Raw genomic sequence first — 23,397 nt, 5'->3', positions numbered from 1 at the left:
GCTGGCACATCCAATGGCTGATAGCATCTATCAGGATGGGTCTCTCTGTTTCTCCAGTGAGGAGTGGAAGATGTTTTAGAGAATGGCATTTATACGGGGTCATTTCCAGAAGAAGATTGAGGCTTGGTTTATCTGAAGAACAAGGGTTTTTTTTGGTTCTGTGCTTTCCAATTCCTGCATTGTAGAGAAGGGAAGTTTGAGGGAAATGTATTCTCAGGATTATACAAGAGACTGAGACTCCCAGAGCATTGCACAGAGAGATCAGAATGGAAACAATGAGATTCTGACAGGTTCTCCTGTAAAGAGAGAAGATCGCCTGGGGTGTGTGCTAAGACATGGAATAAGTTTTCCTCATTTAAGTCTGTTCTAACTTTGATCTGCATTCTCATCTTCAACAGGCAGCTGTGTTTAAAATCAGCAAATGCCCAACAGCAGCTCTGTGAGTGAGTTCCTCCTGCTGGCATTCGCAGACACGCGTGAGCTGCAGCTCCTGCACTTCGCGCTCTTCCTGGGCATCTACCTGGCTGCCCTCCTGGGCAACGGCCTCATCCTCAGCGCCGTAGCCTACGACCACCGCCTCCACACCCCCATGTACTTCTTCCTCCTCAACCTCGCCCTCCTCGACGTGGGCTGCATCTCCACCACTCTGCCCAAAGCCATGGCCAATGCCCTCTGGGACACCAGGGCCATCTCCTATCAAGGATGTGCTGCACAGGTCTTCTTTTTAGTCTTCTTCATTGGAGCAGAATATTCCCTTCTCACTGTCATGGCCTACGATCGCTACATTGCCATCTGCAAGCCCCTGCACTACGGGAGCCTCGTGGGCAGCAGAGCTTGTGCCCAGATGGCAGCAGCTGCCTGGGGCAGTGGCTTTCTCAATGCTGTCCTGCACACGGCCAACACATTTTCCCTTCCCCTCTGCCAAGGCAATGCTGTAGACCAGTTCTTCTGTGAAATCCCCCAGATCCTCAAGCTCTCCTGCTCAGATGTCTACCTTAGGGGAGCTGGAGTAGTTGTATTTAGTATTTCTGTGTTATTTGGTTGTTCTATTTTCATTGTTATTTCCTATATTCACATCCTCAGGGCAGTGCTGAGGATGCCCTCTGAGCAGGGCCGGCACAAAGCATTCTCCACGTGCCTTCCACACCTGGCTGTTGTCTCCCTGATGGTCAGCACTGGCATGTTTTCCTATCTGAAGCCCGCATCCATCTCCTTCCCAACCCTGGACCTGGTGATAGCAGTTCTCTACTCAGTTGTACCTCCAGCAGTGAACCCTCTCATCTACAGCATAAAGAACAAGGAACTAAGGAATTCAGTGAGGACAGTGCTAGAATACACAATTCTTCAATATATTCACATATAATATTATGCATAAAATCAAAATTCCCATATTTCCTCAAAAAAAGGAAGACTTATTTTCTTAATATATGTCTGTATTATTATATTCAGAAGATATTTTTTCTTATATAACTAATATATTTCTTATCCTCCTAGTTGTTAATAATTTAGTTGTTACTCATTTACAGGAAACATGGCAGTTTCCTGTATGGATACACCCAATAAGGAAGTCATACGTTTATTTCACTCAGGTCCCTTCTCTTCCCATCTCCTGTGCAGCTAGTCTCAGCAGCCCCAGCACGCAGGAGGGGCTCAGGGCCAAGAGCCCAGCTGACACATGCAGGAGAAGCCCTGGTGGCCCTCGGGGCTGCCCCTCACTGCCCGCTGGGCTCTGCCTCTCTGCTGCCTTTGGGTCGGGGCTGCTGCTTCCCTGGAGCCATGGCCATGGCCAGCAGCAGGATGTGGCCCTTTCAGTGTTTCTTTCTTTTTGGTTCCTCATTTCTTTCTTGTGCCCTTGTATCTGTGTTAGTCTTGAGTTTTCATATGCCTTGGTGACAGTCCTGTTGTTTCTACAGTGGCATCCCTGTGGCTGCAGGCAGCAGCAGGCACTGTGCAGCCCTGGGTCACAGCTGCCTCCCTGCTAGCACCACAGTAACAAATGGGGCTGTTCAGGGCAAACCCAGAAGTCTGGACACCTTTTCCAAATGTGCTATCAGGAACATAGCCAAGGGGTTGCTCCCTGCTCTTTTGTTTTCTGGGGGTTCATCATGAAGTGAGGGACATAGGCTGAATATCCCAGGGTGGTCCCTGAGGAACCAAGGGCAGCACTAAGAGCTTCCATTATGACAGAACTTGCCTAAGGAGATGACAACTGATCTTAAACTTATCTGCATGGGACTGCACCCCCTGCAGCGGGGCAGATGGCAGATTCCAGCCTGTAGAGGAATCTGGAGCTGCCAGGAGATGTCAGGGGATCTGCAGGGACAATGCTCAGTGGGTAGTGATTAGAACCTCATAAAATGTATGAGTATCTAAAGAAGGGTCTGGTAAAGGAAAAGGGGAATCTTATTATTCGATGGGCTAAAGGAGGGCTCTGCAATGCCAGCAGAGGTGGTGAAGAGCCAGGAGGCGAAGGTCCATAAGACTGCAAAGTAATTGAGGATAGGCATTTTGAAGTGCTGTGGCGAGGTCTGGTGCAGCACTCGCCTGCCCTTTGTGCCCTCAGAGACACCCCATGGCCCTGCCCAGCACTGCCCTGTGCTGTGTGGCCATCAGGGCAGATGGAAAGGGGCTCAGCAGCAGAGATCCCCATGGAGATGGGTCTGCTGCCCACCCTGAGCAGCACGGGCAGGGCAAAGATGCGTGGGGTCCTGGGTCACCACAGCGCCTGGCACTCACAGCAGCACCGCCAGCTTGGATCCCTGCAGGGAGCACAGGGAGGGAAGCAGCAACAGCCAGCCAGGCCAGCATGGACACATTGACCTGGGCCCTCTCTGGGAGCAGGGATGGCCCTGGGGAAGAGCAGGGCAGCATTGCTGGGCCTGCACTGATGGGGAAAGGAGAAAGGGAAAGCTCTTTGTGCAGGCCCCTGCTCGGGGCGGGCTGCTCTGTGGCTGGGCCAGGCCTCTTGTGCTGGCCTGGGGAGCGGGGCTGGCGCTGCGGGGCATAGGCACTGTGTGCTGGGGATCTCCCAGGCAAGAGAACAGGGCTCCTGCAGCTTCACGGACCTCCATCTCCTGGCACCATAGCCAGCCTCCTCCTTGCTCACCTCAACCACAGACTACACATGCATGAGCTGCCTGCTTCCTCCTACTCTAGAGGGAGAGGAGGAAATACATCTAGAGGGAGAAGGGGAAAACAAAACAAAACAAAACAAAACAAAACCATAAAAACTCAGAGAGATAGACACATAAGTAAGGGAAAGGAAAAGAAAAACGAAAGAAAAAGATATTCCAACCCCAAACATGAGGAATATTTAGTAACTTTTCAATTCCCACAAGCAGACCACTGTACTGCCAGTCTCTGAGAAACTGTAACCTTAACTTGGAAAGATGGCCCCAATATTTACCGCTGAGCACCATGTTGTGCCTGAGGTGGACTGACAAGAGCTCAAGTGCTCAGTCTGGTGTGAGCAGGCAGAGGAGAGCTCAGCAGCCCCAGGGCACGCAGCAGCCACAGCAAAGGAGCCTGGCAAGTGATTCCTTGCAGCCGTCCGGGGATGGTGACTCCACCACTTCTCCGGGCAGCCCATTCCAATGCCTAACAACCCTTTCGGAAGAGAAGTTCTTCCTAAGATCCAAACTAAACCTCGCCTGGCACAACTTTAGCCCATTCCCACCTCATCCAGTCATTGGGCACGTGGGAGGAGACCAACCCCCACCTCGCTACAGCCTCCTTTAAGGTATCTGTAGAGAGCGATAAGGTCACCCCTGAGCCTCCTTTTCTCCAGGCTGAACAAGCCCAGCTCCCTCAGCCGCTCCTCGTAGGACTTGTTCTCCAGGCCCCTCACCAGCTTCGTCGCCCTTCTCTGGACTCGCTCAAGCACCTCCATGTCCTTCTTGCAGAGATGTCTTTCGATGTCTTTCCTGTATTGAGGGGCCCAAAACTGAACACAGTACTCGAGGTGTGGCCTCACCAGAGCTGAGTACAGGAGGACAATCACCTCCCTAGCCCTGCTGGCCACACTGCTTCTGATACAAGCCAGGATGCCGTTGGCCTTCTTGGCCACCTGGGCACACTGCTGGATCATATTCAGCTGACCATCAACCAATACTCGCAGGTCCTCCTCTGCCAGGCAGCTTTCCAACCACTTATCTCCCAGCCTATAGCACTGCTTGTATATCACAAGTTCCTCACCTATTCTTACAGGCACATACTCTAGCACTAGATTATCTTATCCGTCTCCTCCATCCTGGGTTACAATTCTGTACGGCCTTACAGATAAGGTGTTAGTGACTAAGGTAGCATCAGACATAAAAGGTTTCTAGTCTTCCATCTAATTAAACATAGCAACGTATTTCAAATTTGGTTTTATTATTCTAATAGGGAGAGAACCAAATGTCCTTCTGAACTGATATCACCAGGGCCTGCAGGGATGTCAGGAAGGGCCCAGGGCCTGCCTCTGCTCTGTGGTGCACAGGGAGACGGTAAAGACACAAATCGTGGGGCAAAGCCGGAGCTCCTTGTCCTTCCGAGCAGGAAAACATTGTCCTCCAGATCAGGGCTCTTCCCCAGCAAGGTGGCCACGAACCCTGCCTGCCCTTCTCCTGCCATGCTGCGTGTGCAGGCTGCAGCAGAGGGGACCACCAGCCAGGCCCTGCATGGGGCTCTGCCACCCGCCCGGCCCCGGCCCTCTCCAGTGCCCTCCTTGCTGCTCTCTGATGCACACCAGCACCTCCCCGTGCAGCCGGCCAGCACATCTGCTGAGGGCCAGGGTGACTGCTGCAGGGGCAGGGAGCTCAGCATGGCCTTTGCAGCCCCCTGCCCTGGGCCTGCCTCTGCCCTTGGGCTCGGCCCCAGCCTTGGCTCTGCTGGCAGGAGCGCTCTTGCCATGCGCTTCCTGGCCTCCCCTCGCCTGCGCACAGCTGCTGCCCACTCCGGCTGCTGCCACAAACGTGTCCTCACAAGCAGCACCACCCCTTGGGCTGCTTCTGCTGGCCTCCCCCACCACACTGCCTTGACTCCTTGTCTATCCTGCACCGAAACGCATCTCTTGGCTGTCAGTGCCCTCTCCCCTGCCATGGTGGGATGTGTTTCCAGTGGGCCATCGACTATACACGGTAATGAACACTATGAGAAGGACTAGAGGGATCCTCCTTCCAGCCAGGGGGAGGCAGGGAGGAAAGGGACAATCAGGTTTACTGGACTGGGTATATTTAATGGCCTGACACATCAGATCCACAAATGTATCAGGCTCTACTAGGCACCGGTGCACAGAGTACCCTAATGCCATCAAGCTAGAAAGAGGTAGAACCCACCTGTATTTCTGGAGTGACAGGGGGATCCCAACAGTTAACTGTACTGGAGGCTGAAGTGAGTCTAACTGGGAAGGAATGGCAAAAGCACCCCATTGGGACTGGCCCAGAGACTATGTGCATCCTCAGCATAGACTGCTTCAGGAGAAGGTACTTCAAAGTTCCAAGACGGCACCACTGGTGGGGCTTTGGCAGAGCTGCCTTGTGAAAAGAGCTGCCCAGTCAATAGCAACTCTATTGACTGGGCAGGCCTTTTCACATTACTCAATTTAGTTTTCCGTGGCTGGAAGGGGACAATTTCCCCAAAGAGGCCAAGCTCATGGGTACAGCTACAGCCACTTGGAGAAATATTTTCTTTAGTTTTCATTCTGAGTTTTCCACAGCAGACCCAAGAGAGACCGTGGATGTCGAGTTTTCTAGTAAGATTCAGGCTGTACTTCTCAGGTTCCAGTGGTCATTTTGAATTTATTTTATTTCAAATTTATTTTATATTATATTTTATTTTCTATTATTTATTGATTTGATTTGATTTGATTTGATTTGAATTTTATTTATTTTATTTTATCTGAAGGCACCCCTGACCTATCTTAGAAAGGGTTTCATGTGCTGGGCTGGGCTGCATTTACAGGGACAAAGACGACTGCTGGCAGTGGAGGTGTCAGACCTCCAGACTCTGCTTTTCCTCCCTATGGAGGTCTCCAAAGAAGTCACCCTGGATCAATAGCAAGAGAAGAATGATGTTCAAAATTGAAATGCAGCAAAAATCAACCTTTAAAACTAGAAAAGGTTTCTTACTAGGTGCTTTTTGAAAACTTCTTCCTTAACTACAGCATGCAAGTTCTGCAATTAGGTGCAAAAGCTGTGAAGACTTGAAGAAAACTATGGAGGAGATGTTAGGAGTTTCTGCATTTTAATGAGTTCCATGGTGTATTTTGGTGCTCAGTCTATGAAGCTCAGGTACTGAGAGGAGAATGATGCAACTGCTTGAGCAAGTAAAGTCAGGAGGAAAAGCTGAAGTGACTTGGAGTATTAATGGGCCCCACTGAGGGCTGTTACTAACAAAGCCTCCCCAGGGCCTTGTTAGGGCAGATAATTGGAGGCCATGGTTACAGACAGGCAAAGCACTGTGCTGAGAAAAGTCTTGGTTGGTTTTAGTGAAGCAGAAGAGCCAAGGCCTGACCCCTGGAACTGTGAGGGGAGATCCTGCACCCCTATGTCCATCTCAGGGCTCTTCCTGGGACCTGTGGGATGTGGTGGGCAGTGTGATGCCATGAGAACAACACTGGTGTCACACCTCCGTGGTGCTGCACAGGGTTGCAAGGAATCGATGAGGCCTCATCACAATGAATATAACAATAACATATTTCCTCCTAAGCTCTAGCCAAGAGGACAGAAATTTCAGGGCTGTTGGGCCTGCCATTTCTACCAGCACCCTCTGCCTTCCCCTCTACAGGCTTTCCTATCATGTGCCACAGTCTGAACTATTTCCTTGCAGTCTGCAGACACCCATCTCTGTTCACCACGTTGCTTTCATCCCTTGCTTTCACCCATGTCTAGTCAGACCTCACCAGATGTTCCTTGAAAGACAAAGCCATGGTCTGATCAGAGGGTGACCTCTGGCACCACAGCACAACCCTTTGAGGGACATTTCTTCCTCCTTGTGGCCAATGTTTAACTTCCAAGGTGCACTTTGTTGAGTTTCTTCTCCCCTGCTCTTTCCTACTAGCAAAGGAAAGTTCCATCAGGGTGGAAACCACTCCTGAAGTAGGCATCCCAACCCAGCAGGCTCCTTGCGGCCTCTCAGCCAAGCAGACACAAGTCACCTCAGCAGCAGCTTCCAAGCCAGGGGCCTGCTGCTGGCCTTGCAGCTTCTTGGCTACACACAGCCAAGCCTAGTGTTTGCTGCTGTGCAGTCATGGACTCAAGCAGAAGGGACAGGACAACCCATATGGGGGCCTTCTTTCTGCCTGGGTCGTCCTGGCTCTGGAGGCAGAGGGGATCCCCCAGTCAGCATGCCAAGCAGGTGCCTTCTGTTGGCCTAGCAGGGCCACTGCCAGATGTCAGCCCAAAAGTCCAGATCTCAGGTCTATGTCAAGGCTGACCTGCCACCTCCAGACAGAAGTGACCTCACAGTCCCGTTGCATGACACGTTCCTGCTGCTGCCCTATCAAGTGCAGAGACAGAAGTGACCTCACAGTCCCTGCCACAGTCACATTGCTCCTGCTGGGGCAGGAGATGCTGAGGCAGAGCTGAGCTCATCACAGCATTCCCACCCATCTCCTCCTTGTGGCCCACAAGCTGATCAGGTCCATGGCCCCTCACATTTATTCGGAGTTAGGGTTTGGATTAGGTCTCTTAAGCAGTTTTCTAGTGTTAAATAGACCATTTTAATGCTACAATTAAGGGCAGAGATCAGAGTGATTAAGAGAGTAAGAGCTAGGGGAAGCAGCTAGGGGCTGAGTTTTGTCTTCTAGGGATATGTTGAGGTCACTCATTAGAGTAGTGGATTCCTGTCAGGGTGCTGAGTAGCATTTAGGTTTCAGAAAGAAGTTTACAGGTTGAAGCTGGGGAATAGCCTTGTATGACTATTTTAAGTCACGGTTACATCTGCATCAGCATAACCTGAACCCTCTTACCTCTACAAAATCCTTAATTTTGGCTGGCCAAGCCCCTATTCCCTCCTCTCAGTCTCACATTTCTCCTGGCCAGGCTTCCCCTGATTTCACAGAATCACAGAATCACAGAATCACAGAATTTCTAGGTTGGAAGAGACCTCAAGGTCATCGAGTCCAACCTCCAACCTAACGCTAACAGCCCTCCACTAAACCATATCCCTAAGCTCTACATCTAAACGTCTTTTGAAGACTTCCAGGGATGGTGACTCCACCACTTCCCTGGGCAGCCCATTCCAATGTCTAACAACCCTTTCAGTGAAGAAGTTCTTCCTAACATCTAACCTAAAACTCGCCTGGCTCAACTTAAGCCCATTCCCCCTCGTCCTGTCACCAGGCACGTGGGAGAACAGGCCAACCCCCACCTCGCTACAGCCTCCCTTGAGGTACCTAAAAAGAGCGATAAGGTCGCCCCTGAGCCTCCTCTTCTCCAGGCTGAACAAGCCCAGCTCCCTCAGCCGCTCCTCATAGGACTTGTTCTCCAGGCCCCTCACCAGCTTCGTCGCCCTTCTCTGCACCCGCTCAAGCACCTCCATGTCCTTCTTGTAGCGAGGGGCCCAAAACTGAACACAGTACTCGAGGTGCGGCCTCACCAGAGCTGAGTACAGGGGGACGATCACCTCCCTAGCCCTGCTGGCCACACTGTTCCTGATACAAGCCAGGATGCCGTTGGCCTTCTTGGCTACCTGAGCACACTGCTGGCTCATATTCAGCCGACTATCCACCATCACTCCCAGGTCCTTCTCTGCCTGGCAGCTCTCCAACCATTCCTCTCCCAGCCTGTAGCTCTGCTTGGGGTTATTGCGCCCCAGGTGCAGGACCCGGCACTTGGCCTTGTTGAACTTCATGCAGTTGACCTCAGCCCATCGGTGCAGCCTATCCAGATCCTCCTGCAGAGCTTTCCTACCCTCAAGCAGATCGACACACGCACCTAACTTGGTGTCATCTGCGAACTTACTGAGGGTGCACTCGATGCCCTCGTCCAGATCATTGATGAAGATATTAAAGAGGACCGGCCCCAGCACCGAGCCATATCATTTCCCCATATCAGTTATCTTTTTAGGGGCATGCTTATGATGCCTTTCATGATCTTAGTCTATCTGTCAGTGCTCTGTTGGCTACTCTATTCCTGAGAAAAGCGCCACTTAAGACACGATGGAAAAGGACACAAAAGTCCATCAGAGCACCCTGCACAATGTGCCCAGCAGCTCTGCAGTGCCACAAAAGCGTGGTTCCTGCCATCAAGTTTCCTTTCCAGAATGGCTCCTATGGCTCCAGGGTAACTTTTCCCAGGCACTCAGTTCCCCAGGCCACACCACTCTTGCCCGCAGGCCCGATGTGTCTCTCCAAGCCTCCCTTCTTCCCCTGCAGTAGTGGCACCTCACCGCAGCAGGTTGGTGCATCTCCAGGCTCAGGGGTGTTTCCTGAGGGCGTGCCCCGTGTGGGGAGTGGTGGGGAGGAAAAGAGCAAGGTCATCTCCTGGGGCATGGCTGAGCACAGCCCAGCCATCCTGAAACACGGGCAGGCCCCTGCTCCCAGGCTGAGGCACACATGCAAGGTGGACACTTCTCCATCAGACCAGCTTCACGCAGGGCCCTTCAGCCCTGTCCCCCATTCGGTACTCACCACTTCCTTCTCGTCAACCCAGACATAGATTGCTTTCCATTTGGGGACTCAGGCAGGACTTTAAGGATCTGCAAAAGCCCTGAGTGTCTCTGTTTCTCACAGCCTTCTCACAAGTCTTTCTCCTGGCCCTCCCCACTGCCCAGCACTGCCTCTCAGGTGGCACTCAGTGACCCTTCAGAAGGGCCTTTGGGCTTCCTCAATTGTCCTACTGCTTATTACCACTTTCCTGGCTCCTTGCAGAGCTTCTCATCCATTGTGGGGACAAAGACTGGCTGGAACGGCATTTCTCTCTGCAGATCAGGCCGTGTGGCGCTGTGTTTTTGATATGTGACCAGAGCAGTGTTGGTCACCCATGGCTGTAGTCGCTGTTCCTGAGCAGTGCTGGCACAGCGTCAAGGCCTTCTCTGCTTCTCACTCTACCCTGGGAGTTAGTTGGCTGCAGGTGGGCAAGAGGCTGGGAGGAGAACCTGCAGTGACAGCTGACCCAGCCTGAGCAGTCTGAGCTGCCCATGCACTCCTCAGATTCACCTTGTTTGTTACCTGAAACGACCTTGCACAGTCATTTTATGAGGTTCTAATCACTACCCACTGAGCACCCTGTCCCTGGAGATCCCTTGACGTCTCCTGGAAGCTCCATATTCCTCTCAAAGGTTGGCATTGGCCATCAACCCTACTGCAGGGTGCAGTCTCATGCAGATGAGTCCAAGACCAGTTGTCATCTCCTTAGGCAAGTGCTACCCCAACGGGAGTGCTTAGTCCTGCGCTTGGTCGCTCACAGACCACCCTGAGACTTTCATCCTGTGTCCTTTACTCCATGAAGAACCCCAGAAAACAGAAGAGCAGGGAGCAACCCCTTGGCTGTGTTCCTGATAGCACATTTGGAAGAGATGTCCAGACTTCTGGGTTTGCCCTGAACAGCCCCATTTGTTACTGTGGTGCTAGCAGGGAGGCCAGCTGTGACCCAGGGCTGCACAGTGCCTGCTGCTGCCTGCAGCCACAGGGATGCCACTGCAGAGACAACAGGACTGTCACCAAGGTACAGGAGATCTGATGGCTTACCCAGAAAAAAAAGAAGCACAATGTGGAGACCAAAAGAGAGCAGCGGGGAAAAGGCCACGTCCTGCTGCAGGCCATGGTCATGGCTCCAGGGAAGCAGCAGCCCCGACCCGAAGGCAGCAGAGAGGCAGAGCCCAGCGGGCAGGGAGGGGCAGCCCCGAGGGCCACCAGGGTTGCTCCTGCATGTGTCAGCTGGGCTCTTGGCCCTGAGCTCCTCCTGTGTGCTGGGGCTGCTCCCTGAGCTCCAGAGAAGATGGGAAGAGACTGACACCGAGGAATTTCTGATGGCTTTCTTTTTGGGTTTATCTATACAGGAAGCCATCTACCATAGGAAAATAATTGACTTCTAGGGTGCTAGAAAAAATATTATTTAAACAAAAGTGAAATAATGAGAGAAAATAATAATAGAACATTTAATAATAGAAGAAATAGAAATGTTTAATTAAATTAAACATTTAATAATAGAAGATACCATGTTACTTTCTTTCTTAGAAAAACCTGGATTTCTAATATTAGGCATAGTATTATAGGTGAATTTGCTGTAGATGTGTGTATTCAAGTAGAGTCCTGACGGAATCCCTTAGTTCCCGGTTCCTCAAGCTGTAGATGAGGGGGTTCGCTACTGGAGGAACCATGGTGTACAGAACTGTGACCACCAGGTCCAGGGATGGAGAGGAGATGGAGGGGGGCTTCAGGTAGGCAAACATGGCAGTGCTGACCATCAGGATGACCACGACCAGGTGAGGGAGGCACGTGGAAAAGGCTTTGTGCCGGCCCTGCTCAGAGGGCATCCTCAGCACTGTCCTAAAGATCTGCACATAGGACAGCACAATGAAAACAAAACAATCAAAGCCTAAAAAAACACTAAACACACGTGCCCCAACTTCCCTGAGGTAGGCATCTGAGCAGGAGAGCTTGAGGATGTGGGGGATTTCACAGAAGAACTGGTCCACAGCATTGCCTTGGCAGAAGGGCAGGGAAAATGTGTTGGCCGTGTGCAGGACAGCATTGAGAAAGCCACTGCCCCAGGCAGCTGCTGCCATCTGGGCACAAGCTCTGCTGCCCAGGAGGCTCCCGTAGTGCAGGGGCTTGCAGATGGCAATGTAGCGGTCGTAGGCCATGATAGTGAGAATAGAATATTCTGCTGCTATAAAGAAGAGAAAGAATAAGACCTGTGCAGCACAGCCTTGATAGGGGATGGCCCTGGTGTTCCAGAGGGCATTGGCCATGGCTTTGGGCAGAGTGGTGGAGATGCAGCCCATGTCGAGGAGGGCGAGGTTGAGGAGGAAGAAGTACATGGGGGTGTGGAGGCGGTGGTGGCAGGCTACGGCACTGAGGATGAGGCCGTTGCCCAGGAGGGCAGCCAGGTAGATGCCCAGGAAGAGTGCGAAGTGCAGGAGCTGCAGCTCACGTGTGTCTGCGAATGGCAACAGGATGAACTCAGTGATGGTGCTTCTGTTGGACATCTGTTTTTTTGGGATGTGTTCCTGCACATAGAAGAGGAAGAACAGTAGTAACGTACAAAAGATTTATCAGAGAAAAATTAATCCCATTTCTCATCTAATATCACCAGAAAAGTTGTCCACTTCCAGTAAGACATTTGGCAGGTTCCTTTCATGAGTTCTTCCTGATGCTGCCTGAGGGTATCCCTGGGAGCAGGGGCCTCCTTTGTGGGCAATGGAAGAGTCAGTTATGCCCAATAGCCAGAGGAAAGGCAGAACCTGGGGTAATCTCAGACTCACTTCACTGCTGATATCAAAGAACCTTGCCCCAGTGTTGCTCCCGGGTTAACCAACTTCAGAGCATATATATATACACAGATTTCTTTAATTTTTATTTTATATGGTCAGATTTTTTGTGGTTGCTAACCTACCACACCTGCTGAGTTTTTATGAAACAGAAACCCTGAGCATTTCTCCTGCACTTGAAGGGAAACTTTGCGCATCCTAAGAGAAAAAGAGGCAGTCCCTATAGCGCGAAGTGTCCTTTAGTGAGGACAGACAATCTGTCCATCAGTGCTGGTCTCAGCTGCCCTGTGAGAGCTGCAGGAAAGTTCTACTCAGAGGTTGACCTGAGAAGAACCTGAACACTGCTGAGAGCAGAGACATCCAGGCTCAAAGTGTCCATCTCCCGATGCCTCACCTTCTCCCCGTACTCCCCTTCCCCCAAGCACACTGAGGGCTCTCCCCATGGGAATGTGAAACCCCCATCCCCAGCCAGCCTGGGAACAAGACCAGCAGCAGCACGGCCAGCTGGAGAAGCCAGGAGGAATGCCAGCGTGCTGCTGCCAGGGGAGGCAAGGCCAGGGAGGGACAGACGGACACTCAGCAGACCCTCCTGTGCTGTAGCTCTGCCTGCAGAGGAGGCAGCTCCTGCTCTTTGCAAATGATCTGTGATCATCTCAAACTGGCAGAGACCTCCCAAAGACAGAGCACTGGGCATTGGAGGGTTTGCAGCTCCTAAAGAGAAGCTAGGATAAAACCTGAGAGGACCACATTATGATGTTGGTGCAGTCTGTGGGCTGAGGTGTGGGAAGGGACTTTATGAAGTTCATTGATTCAATATTGATCCCTCACTGCAATGCTCTAGCAGTCTCAGTCTGCAGTACAAACCTGACCACCTATTACCATGAAACCAGCCTCCATTCTACCACAGGTATCTGCAAGCACAGGCTACAGAAAATGTCTTGCCTTTCAGGTAGCCCCTGCCTTGGTCTTCCTCTTGAAATATGCAATCATAAATGCTATTCTCTACAGCATTTTTTACTCCTTTCTGGAGAAACAGAGAGACCCACCCTGCCAGATGCTATCAGCTGTCGGATGTGCCAGCTTTAGAAGACCCCGCTGGCAACCCCACCTGCATGGCCCTGCTGCCAGAGCCTCACGGTGTCAGGAGCCTGCAGATGTGTCCTGCCACACGCTGCCCTCTGTTGTTGCGCTCCTCAGTGCCTCCAAGCCCTCTCTCCTTCTCTCCTCTCTGTGTGCCAGCTGCGGTCAGAGCCCCCAGCCCTGCTGCGCTGTGCAGAGGAGTTGCTCCTGGGCACAGATGTCTCTCTGCAGCACTGCCTCTTGCCAGGAGCTGCCCTTGTGCCCAGGAGCCCGGCCCAGCTCAGCAGCACAGCACCCAACCATGGCATGGCTTGCTCTGTGCCCTTGGGCTCCCTCGAGGTGTCCCCAAGGCCTCAGGGCTGACAGCTCCCCAAGGCAGCAGGGTCTCTGCTGGGGTGTGGTGGTTGAAGAAGACTGAAGGCATCACTGACTGCTTCTCTCTGTAGATGTCAGAGACTGATTTTTAAGTGTGATTTGTGCTGTTGGACTGTGGTTGTCAAACATGAGTACAAATGTTTCCCTCCCTTAACCCCTATTCTGTTCCCAGTGTATTGCAGGACACATCAGCCATGACAGGCAGGGATCATTTCACCCCTCCGAACGTGTTCTAACAAAAGAGGGGGGACCAGAATGCTGTAAAAGGTTTCCATGAAGGAAATAGGACACTAAGACACCATTCATTGAGTTTCCCTAGCTGTCCATCTGGGAGATCCTCTACCCATACACAAATATCTTCTTCCCCTGTTAATTGACCAGCACGGTGACTGGGATGTGGAACACCCTCATCACTATGCTGGTGCCTGACACCAAACACCTGCAGATGCTCGTGGCCTTCTTCCTGGGGGAGAGTTGTCCTCCTTGCACAGCTCCAGCACCCTGCCCCAGATGCTGGCCAGCTTCCTGGCTGGGGACAGCACCCCCTTTGCTCACAGAGGTGGCAGCATTCTCAGCTGCACCTTCTGCATGACCGCAGTGCTTCCTGCTGGGGGCCATGCCCTACGGTCAGCCCTGGGCTGTATGCCACCCCTGTTCTCTGCAAGGCTTGGGAAGTGGAAGGCCTGACTCCAGAAGGCAGCTGTACCTGAACCAGGGGAATTTCTCTCATGTACAGGAATTCTTTCTCTTCCTCCCAGCTACAGTTCTGCGGCCCCAGTGTCATAGACACCTTCTGTGGTTTTGTTCCATTTCTGGAGCTGTCCTGCAGTGCCACGGTGATACTCTTGGTTTTGCTTTCAAAATTTGCATTTGTATCCAATCTTCCAATTCCTAATCATGCAGATTTCATGTGTGTGTGCCCTGTGTTGGCAGGCACAAAGCTTTATCCACCTGCTCTTCTGTCCTCATGAGTGTCACTTTTTTCTATGGCACAATCATCATTTTCTGTGTGAAGCACAGAACAGCCAACCTCACAGATCTTAACCAAGCTCTTTCCAAACCTTCATCATCCCCTGGTGAATCCTCAGGTTTCTTAGTGGTGGTGTGGGAAGGGTGAGAGAGGTGCTAGTGGAGATGCTGACATTGTCATAAGACCTATCTCAAATACCTTGGAAAGGACAGATGGATCAAAGACTTTCCTCAGGATTTGGAAAAGGTAGACGTCAAACCCATCTTCTAGTAGAGGGGCAAGCAGAAGGATGATTAAGCCTAACCAAGGAGAAAAGTGCCAGCCTTAGCCTTAGGCCCCAAACCAGACCTAAACTGAAGTCCTCAAAGCTTGCCCTTATTCTAAACCCTGAGCAGGTTCCTTAGGCACAACACCAAACAATTCCTTGAAGCCCTTGCCATTCCTTTAACCCTGGAATGTGACCTCTTATTCCTAAACATTAACCTGATCATCTAACCCTCAAAGCCCTCCACCCTGCACACAGCACATCTCAGCTTCAACCCCACTCCTACCCCTACCTTGTGTGGCTTTTATGCTTGGGGTAGGGCAGGGACTGTGAGGTCCTGCAGCAGTCCCATGGCATTGGAAGAGGCATGTGCGGTGAAAGGTATGTGATCAGATCACAGTCCACAAGGAGGAGCTGGCTGGGAATGCTGGGATGGGATCAGGTGTGCCTCAGGATGTGCTGGGCCTGCAGGAGGCACATGGCTGTGAAGGAGGCTGGGAGGCCACTTCTGTCTGTACAGCTGACGGACCAGCTGCAGAAATGTGGCACAGATAGGGACTGTAATGGCCAGAAGCATGCACATGGCATTGAACATGATGGTGAGGCACCTTCTGTTCTAGTCAGGTGAGAGACCACAGGAAGGCTGATGGCATGGGAGTCATGCTTGAGGTATAGTTTGTGAGACCATAGAATGAGAGAATGGCTCCTGTTGGAAGGGACCTTAAAGGTCATCTAGTTCCAACCCCCCCGGCCGTAAGCAGGGATGCCTCCTACGAGATCAGGTTGCCCAGGGCCCTTTGCACAGGAATCCCTTCCTCTGTTGCATCAACTACACCTCTCAGCTTGGTGTCATCTGCACACTTGCTGAGGGTGCACTCGACCCCACTGTCTATGTCACTAATAAACATATTAAACCGTACGGGTCCGAGGACAGACCCCTGAGGTACAAGACTCATCACCAGCCTCCACTTGGACATAGAGCCATTGAGCACCACTCTCTGGGTGTGACCTTCAGGCCAACTCCTTACCCACTGAATGGTTCACCCATCAAATGCCTATCTTTCTAATTTGGAGACCAGGATGTCATGTGGGACCATGGCAATGGTCTTACAGAAGTCCAGGTAGATGACATCGGTCAGTCTTCCCTTGTTGTCTGATGTGGTCACTCCATTGTAGAAAGCCACCAGATTGGCCAGGCACCATTTACCCTTTGGTGAAGCCATTCTGGTTGTCTTGGATCACCTCTTTGTGCCTTGACTCTGATTCCAGGAGGATCTTTTCCATGATCTTTTGAGGCACAGAGGTGAGGCTCACCATTCAGTAGTTCCCTGGGTTATCCTTTCTACCCTTTTTCAAAATGGGAGTGATATTTCCCTTTTTCAAGCCACCAGGGACTTCACACAACTGACAGGAATCTTCAAATATGATGGAGAGAGGCTTGCCAACTGCATCAGCCAGTTCTCTCAGGACCCTGGGATGCAAGTCATCAGCTGCCATAGACTTGTACTTGTGGAGTTCCAGCAGGTGGTCTCAAACCTGCTCTTCATTTACAGTGGGTGGGACTTTGCACCCCCAGCCTCCATCCATGGGTCCAGGGAAATGAAAGACTTGGGAAGCCTGACTGGCAGAGAAGACTGAGGCAAAGATGTTGTTGAGTCCCTCAGCCTTCTCCATGTCTGTCATTACCAGTTCACCCTTCTCATCCATCACAAGGGGTACACTCTCCTTGGCCTTTCTTTTCTGAGCGATGTATTTCTAGAATCTCTTCCTATTATTCCTTGCATCTCTTGCCAAGCTGAGGCTTACTCACCCAAATGCCTTCCCTGGACACTAGTATCAAAATGATCTATTTATCCCTCGATTTCTTGGCAGACCTAAATAAAATGCTAAACTACAGAGCTTGTCCATACCCTAACCACAGAAGAACACCAAACATTCCCAAAAAAACTCTGTTTACACTTTAACCCAGAAAAGTGAGTCCTAGTCCCTAAGGGACTAGGGAGATGCAAACTCTGCCTCAGGATCTCCTGCCCCAGCAGCAGGAATGTGACTGTGACAGGGAATGTGAGGTCACTTCTGTCTCTGCACTTGATAGGGCAGCAGCAGGAACGTGTCCCAGAAAGGGACTGTGAGGTCACTTGTGCCTGGAGGTGGCAGGTCACCCTTGACTTCTCCCTGGGAGCTGCACTTTTGGGCTGACATCTGGCAGTGGCCCTGCTAGGCCAGCAGAAGGCACCTGCTTGGCATGCTGACTGGGGGATCCCCTCTGCCTCCAGAGCCAGGAGGACCCAGACAGAAAGAAGGCCCCAAGATGGGTTGTCCTGTCCCTTCTGCTTGAGTCCATGAGTGGGCAGCAGCAGGCACAAGGCTTGGCTGTGTCTCCACAAGAAGCTGCAAGGCCAGCAGCAGGCCCACAGAATCACAGAATCACAGAATTGTCTAGGTTGGAAGAGACCTCAAGATCATCGAGTCCAACCTTTGACCTAACAGTCCCCACTAAACCATATCCCTAAGCTCTACATCTAAACGTCTTTTAAAGACTTCCAGGGATCGTGACTCCACCACTTCCCTGGGCAGCCCATTCCAATTCCTAACAACCCTTTCGGTAAAGAAGTTCTTCCTAACATCCAACCTAAAACTCCCCTGGTGCAACTTTAGTCCATTCCCCCTTGTCCTGTCACCAGGCATGTGGGAGAATAGACCAACCCCCACCTCTCTACAGCCTCCTTTAAGGTATCTGTAAAGAGCAATAAGGTCACCCCTGAGCCTCGTTTTCTCAAGGCTGAACAAGCCCAGCTCCCTCAGCCGCTCCTCGTAGGACATGTTCTCCAGGCCCCTCACCAGCTTCGTCGCCCTTCTCTGCACCCGCTCAAGCACCTCGATGTCCTTCTTGTAGCGAGGGGCCCAAAACTGAACACAGTACTCAAGGTGTAGCCTCACCAGAGCCGAGTACAGGGGGACGATCACCTCCCTAGCCCTGCTGGCCACACTGTTTCTTATGCAAGCCAGGATGCCGTTGGCCTTCTTGGCCACCTGAGCACACTGCTGGCTCATATTCAGCTGACTATCCACCATCACTCCCAGGTCCTTCTCTGCCTGGCAGCTCTCCAACCACTCATCTCCCAGCCTGTAGCTCTGCTTGGGGTTATTGCGCCCCAGGTGCAGGACCCGGCACTTGGCCTTGTTAAACTTCATGCAGTTGACCTCAGCCCATCGGTGCAGCCTATCCAGATCCTCCTGCAGAGCCTTCCTTTCCTCAAGCAGATCGACACACGCGCACCTAAGTTGGTGTCATCTGCAAACTTACTGAGGGTGCACTCAATGCCCTCGTCCAGATCATCGATGAAGATATTAAAGAGGACTGGCCCCAGCACCGAGCCCTGGGGAACGCCACTAGTGACTGGCCTCCAACTGGACTTGGCTCCATTTACCACGACTCTTTGGGCCCGGCTATCCAGCCAGTTTCTAACCCAACGAAGCGTGCGCCAGTCCAAGTCAAGAGCAGCCAGTTTCTTGAGGAGAATGCTGTGGGAGATGGTGTCAAAAGCCTTGCTGAAGTCAAGGTAGACCACATCCACAGCCTTCCCTGGCTTGGAAGATGCTGCTGAGGTGACTTGTGACTGGTTGTCCGACTGGTTGCAAGAAGGCTGCTGGGTTGGGATGCCTACTTCAGGAGTAGTTTCCACCCTGATGGAGTTTCCTTTGGTAGTAGGAAAGAACAGGAGAGAAAAAAAAAATGCTACAAAATGTGCATTGGAAGGATGGCACTGGCCATGAGAAGGAAGAAATGTCCAGGAGAACAACTGGTTTTGTTGCTAGTAAAAGAGGCAAAGAAGACATTAAGTGTCTCAGCCTTTACCTCATTCCTTGTCACCAGGTTTCCCCCCAAAAATCCAATAAAGCATTATGATTCTCCTTAACCTTCCATCATTTAAAGTATTTTTATTTATTTATTTTTTTATTGTCTTTGAGAGTAATAGATGGATTGAGCTCCAGCTGGGCTTTGGCCCGTCCAATTTTGACCTGCACAGCCCCATAACATTCACGACACAGCTCCAGCCAAACTGACAGCATGCATGAGAAGAAAGCACAGCAAATGTGGAACCTGACAGCCTTCCATCCCCTACCCTTGAGTGACTGTGCTGCAATGCCATTTAGTCAGTTACTCCTGAATTATCCACATTTCCCTGCAACTCTTGCTGCTGCTGCTGTCTGGTCAGAGATAGCACAATTACATGAAGGTTGAACTGTCTGCCTGCTGACATTAACAGCTGATAGAATGGAGCATCACTGTGGGTGAACCTTGAGAAACTGCAGGATTTTGACTTCAGAAAACTCTTGACTTTAACATGGAGAAGAGCCCAGTCCTGTACCAGAGGGAGAGAAACCCCACACATCAGGGCAGACTGGGACCCTGCTGAGTGAGTAGTGCCCAGGAAGAGGAGGGCTTGGGCACCACGAGGGATGCCATACAAGCAGTGTTGCCTGCTCACGAGGAACCAGGCCAGCTTCCTACAGAGCTGCCTTACAAGGAGCATGGCCACCAAGAAGATCTGAGTTATCAGACTAAGCTCAGATATGCTGTGATACCACAGAGATAAGGGTCTGCAGCCAAAAAGGAAAGATGTGGAGGTCTCGGAGTCCCAAGGAAAGCTATGTATAGACAGGGTAGAGGGCTGTGGCAAGGCTTAAAGTCCCAACAGGACCAGGTCTCTGTGTCCATGGCTATGGCTGTTGTCTCTGCCACTGAGGCCAAGGAGGAGACAGCTGATCGTTAAAGCACCAGGGCCTCATTGCCTCCTCGCCCCCACCCATGAAGCAGGCAGGGGTTGTACCATTCTCCAGCACTTGGCCATGCACATCCCCATCTCCTACTGCCCCACAATGAGCCCTGATCAAGGTGTGAAGGGAAAGGATCTCCCTTCCCAGGGGACAGGGGTCCCTTCCCTGGCCCTTTTGCTTGGTGACACACATCCAGTTTTCTTACACATCACTGTCACCTTCACATTGCCTTTGTCTCCTTGTCCTCATTGGCTCCAGCGTCCTGCTCTAACGAGCTCCAAGGGAGGCTGTGTGAGTGCTGGCCCTCAGGGGGACACTGCAGGAAACTTGCCTCTGACTTGGACTTCAGCAGAGATGTCTTCAATTGTCTCTGAGTGCCTGAGGTTCGTGGGCTCATCGGGAAAGCCCCCAGAGGGGTGATTGCAGTGCCTTGGGCTGGTGCTGTGCTGCTGAGCTGGGCCGGGCTCGTGGGACAGAGAGAGCTCGTGGCAAGAGGGCCGTGGTGCAGAGAGACAGCTGTGCCCAGGAGCAGATCCTTTGCACAGTGCAGCAGGGCTGGGGGCTCTGACCACAGCTGGCACACAGAGAGGAGAGAAGGAGAGAGGGCTTGGAGGCACTGAGGAGCGCAACAACAGAGGGCAGCATGTGGCAGGACACATCTTCAGGCGCCTGACACCGTGAGGCTCTGGCAGCAGGGCACTGCAGGTGGGGTTGCCAGAGGGGTCTTCTACAGATGGCACATCCGATGGCTGATAGCATCTGTGAGGATGGGTCTTATTCTACCTGTAATGTGTCATAGAATATGTTTTAGAGAATGGTATTTTTGAGGGGGCATTTTAGCAGGAAGACCGAGTCTTGGTTTATCTGAAATGGAAGACTTGCTTGGATTCTGTGCTTTCAGATTCTTGGTGTGGAGGGGAGGCAGGGTTCATGACAATGAATTGTCTGGATTGTACAGGAGACTGAGACTGCAAGAGTATTGCAGGGAGAGATCAATATGGCAGCAATTAACGTGATCAAATCCCTTCAGGCACCTCAGCCTGAAGACTGAAACAACAATGTTTGTTGTCTCCTCAGAGCTTGTCAGGTCTTCAGGAGCTGCAACCCCTGTGATGTCCTGTACTCAGGAAGCACACAGCTTGTGGGATGGGGTCTGTGAGCATGGACAGGGAGGGGATGTGGGGACAGAGAACCAGCTCCCAGCAGGGACATAGATACAAGCAGGGACATGGGCAGGCAGTGAGAGGGAGCTGCTGCCAGAAATGCTCTGCGAGGGAGGGCTCAGGCACCTCCCCGCAACCCCCTGCAGGGCAGACGCCTTCCCTGGGACACCCCCTGCTCTCCTCTCCCACCAGCACAGCCTCTGCCCTCAAGCCCCCGGTGTCCCCAGCAGGAGCTGCGTCCTCTGCAGGCAGAGCTGCAGCACAGGAGGGTCTGCTGAGTGTCCGTCTGTCCCTCTCTGGCCTTGCCTCCCCTGGCAGCAGCACGCTGGCATTCCTCCTGGCTTCTCCAGCTGGCCGTGCTGCTGCTGGTCTTGTTCCCAGCCTGGCTGGGGATGGGGGTTTCACATGCCCATGGCGTGAGCCCTTGGTGTGCATGGGTGGAGGGACAGGGTGAGGGGTTTGCAGATGGGCACTGTGAGCCTGGATTCCTCTGCTCTCAGCAGGGTCTTTGTTCTTTTCAGTCAAACATGTGAATAGAATTTTCCTGCAGCTCTCACAGGGCAGCTGAAACCACACTTGGTGGACAGACTGGCCTGAAGGAGAACACCGTGCACTAAAGTGACAGTCCCTTTTTCTCTGATAATGATCTACAAGGATTCCCTTTGAGTTCAGCACAAATAGCCAGGGTTTGTGACTTGGAAACACTCCTCAGGAGTGGTGGGACAGAGGAAACAAAAAAATCAAATCAATCAATCAATCTATCAATCAATCAATAAATAAGGCTCCACAGCTCTGATCTGCAGTTTGGTGAACTGGGAGCGATACTGGGGCAAAGCATTTTGTGATCAAGAAGGAAGTGAAACCAACATTACCACATGTTCCTCTTCACCTCTTGCTGTAGGACAGGGCTGACTCCTGAACTGCCCACAGTAGAGCCCCCTGTTCCAACAGACACCGTCAGGCAGAATGAATCAGGATGCATGAAAGGGATCTGCTAAATGTCACAATATAGGTGATGATTTTAAATGAGAAAGAGCATTCGTTTCCCTCTGATACATTTCTTGTACTTTATTACTCTCATCCTCTTCTTTTTTCAGGATCACATCCTGAAAAAAGCAGATGTCCAACAGAAGCACCATCACTGAGTTCCTGCTGCTGGCATTCGCAGACACACGCGAGCTGCAGCTCCTGCACTTCGCGCTCTTCCTGGGCATCTACCTGGCTGCCCTCCTGGGCAACAGCCTCATCCTCAGCGCCGTAGCCTGCGACCACCGCCTCCACACCCCCATGTACTTCTTCCTCCTCAACCTCGCCCTCCTCGACCTGGGCTGCATCTCCACCACTCTGCCCAAAGCCATGGCCAATGCCCTCTGGGACACCAGGGCCATCTCCTATCAAGGCTGTGCTGCCCAACTCTTTCTCTTTGCTTTCTTGGTTGGAGCAGAATATTACCTTCTCACAGTCATGGCCTACGACCGCTGCGTTGCCATCTGCAAGCCCCTGCACTACGGGAGCCTCCTGGGCAGCAGAGCTTGTGCCCAGATGGCAGCAGCTGCCTGGGGCAGTGGCTTTCTCCATGCTGTCCTACACACGGCCACTACATTTTCCCTGCCCCTCTGCCACGGCAATGCTGTGGAGCAGTTCTTCTGTGAGGTCCCCCAGATCCTCAAGCTCTCCTGCTCAGCTGTCCACTTCAGGGAAGGTCAGCTTCTCATGTTTAGTGCCTCTTTAACCACTGGATGTTTTGTTTTCATTGTGGTGTCCTATGTTCAGATCTTCAGGGCAGTGCTGAGGATTCCCTCTGAGCAGGGTCGGCACAAAGCCTTTTCTATGTGCCTCCCTCACCTGGCCGTGGTCTCCCTGTTTGTCAGCACCATCATGTTTGCCCACCTGAAACCCCCCTCAATCTCTTCCCCATCCCTTGACCTGGTGATTTCATTTCTCTACTCGGTGGTGCCTCCAGCAGTGAACCCCCTCATCTACAGCATGAGGAACCAGGAGCTCAAGGATGTCTTGAGGAAACTGATGCCTTGATTTGTTTCACAATCATGACATTGCCCTTCTTCTTCTGCTTCATTTGGTTGTTTTGCTCAGGTGAGCAGCTGAGCTCCACTACAACTGCTATCTGACTCCCCAGTCCCCCTCCTCAATGGTAAACAGGAAGAAAATATGAATAAAAGGGCTCAAGGGTTGAGGTAAGCACCAGGAGATTAGTTTACAGTTATCATCAAGGGAAAAACATACTCAGCGTAGGGAAATTAGTTAATTTTACTGCCTATTACTAGCAAGCTATAGGATTGAGAATCAAAGAAAACAAAATAAAAACAACTTCCCCCTATCCACCTTCT

The 23,397-nt window shown here is 51.8% G+C and overlaps 1 protein-coding gene across 1 annotated transcript; it reads left to right on the top strand.

The window, feature by feature from the left end:
* Positions 1–421: 421 nt before the first annotated feature.
* LOC311216242 (olfactory receptor 14C36-like) lies at positions 422–23,083 on the top strand (the record flags this gene model as incomplete). The annotated part of the gene is made up of 2 exons (XM_084297786.1): positions 422–799; positions 22,547–23,083. 2 exons carry the CDS (start codon positions 422–424, stop codon positions 23,081–23,083), a joined length of 915 nt encoding a protein of 304 aa, XP_084153912.1.
* Positions 23,084–23,397: the final 314 nt, after the last annotated feature.

Source organism: Netta rufina (assembly GCF_964035555.1).
Source record: "Netta rufina genome assembly, chromosome: 18".
NCBI lineage: Eukaryota > Metazoa > Chordata > Aves > Anseriformes > Anatidae > Netta > Netta rufina.
Note: the sequence above shows the minus strand (reverse complement) of the source record. Positions and strands in the feature narration are given on the sequence as shown.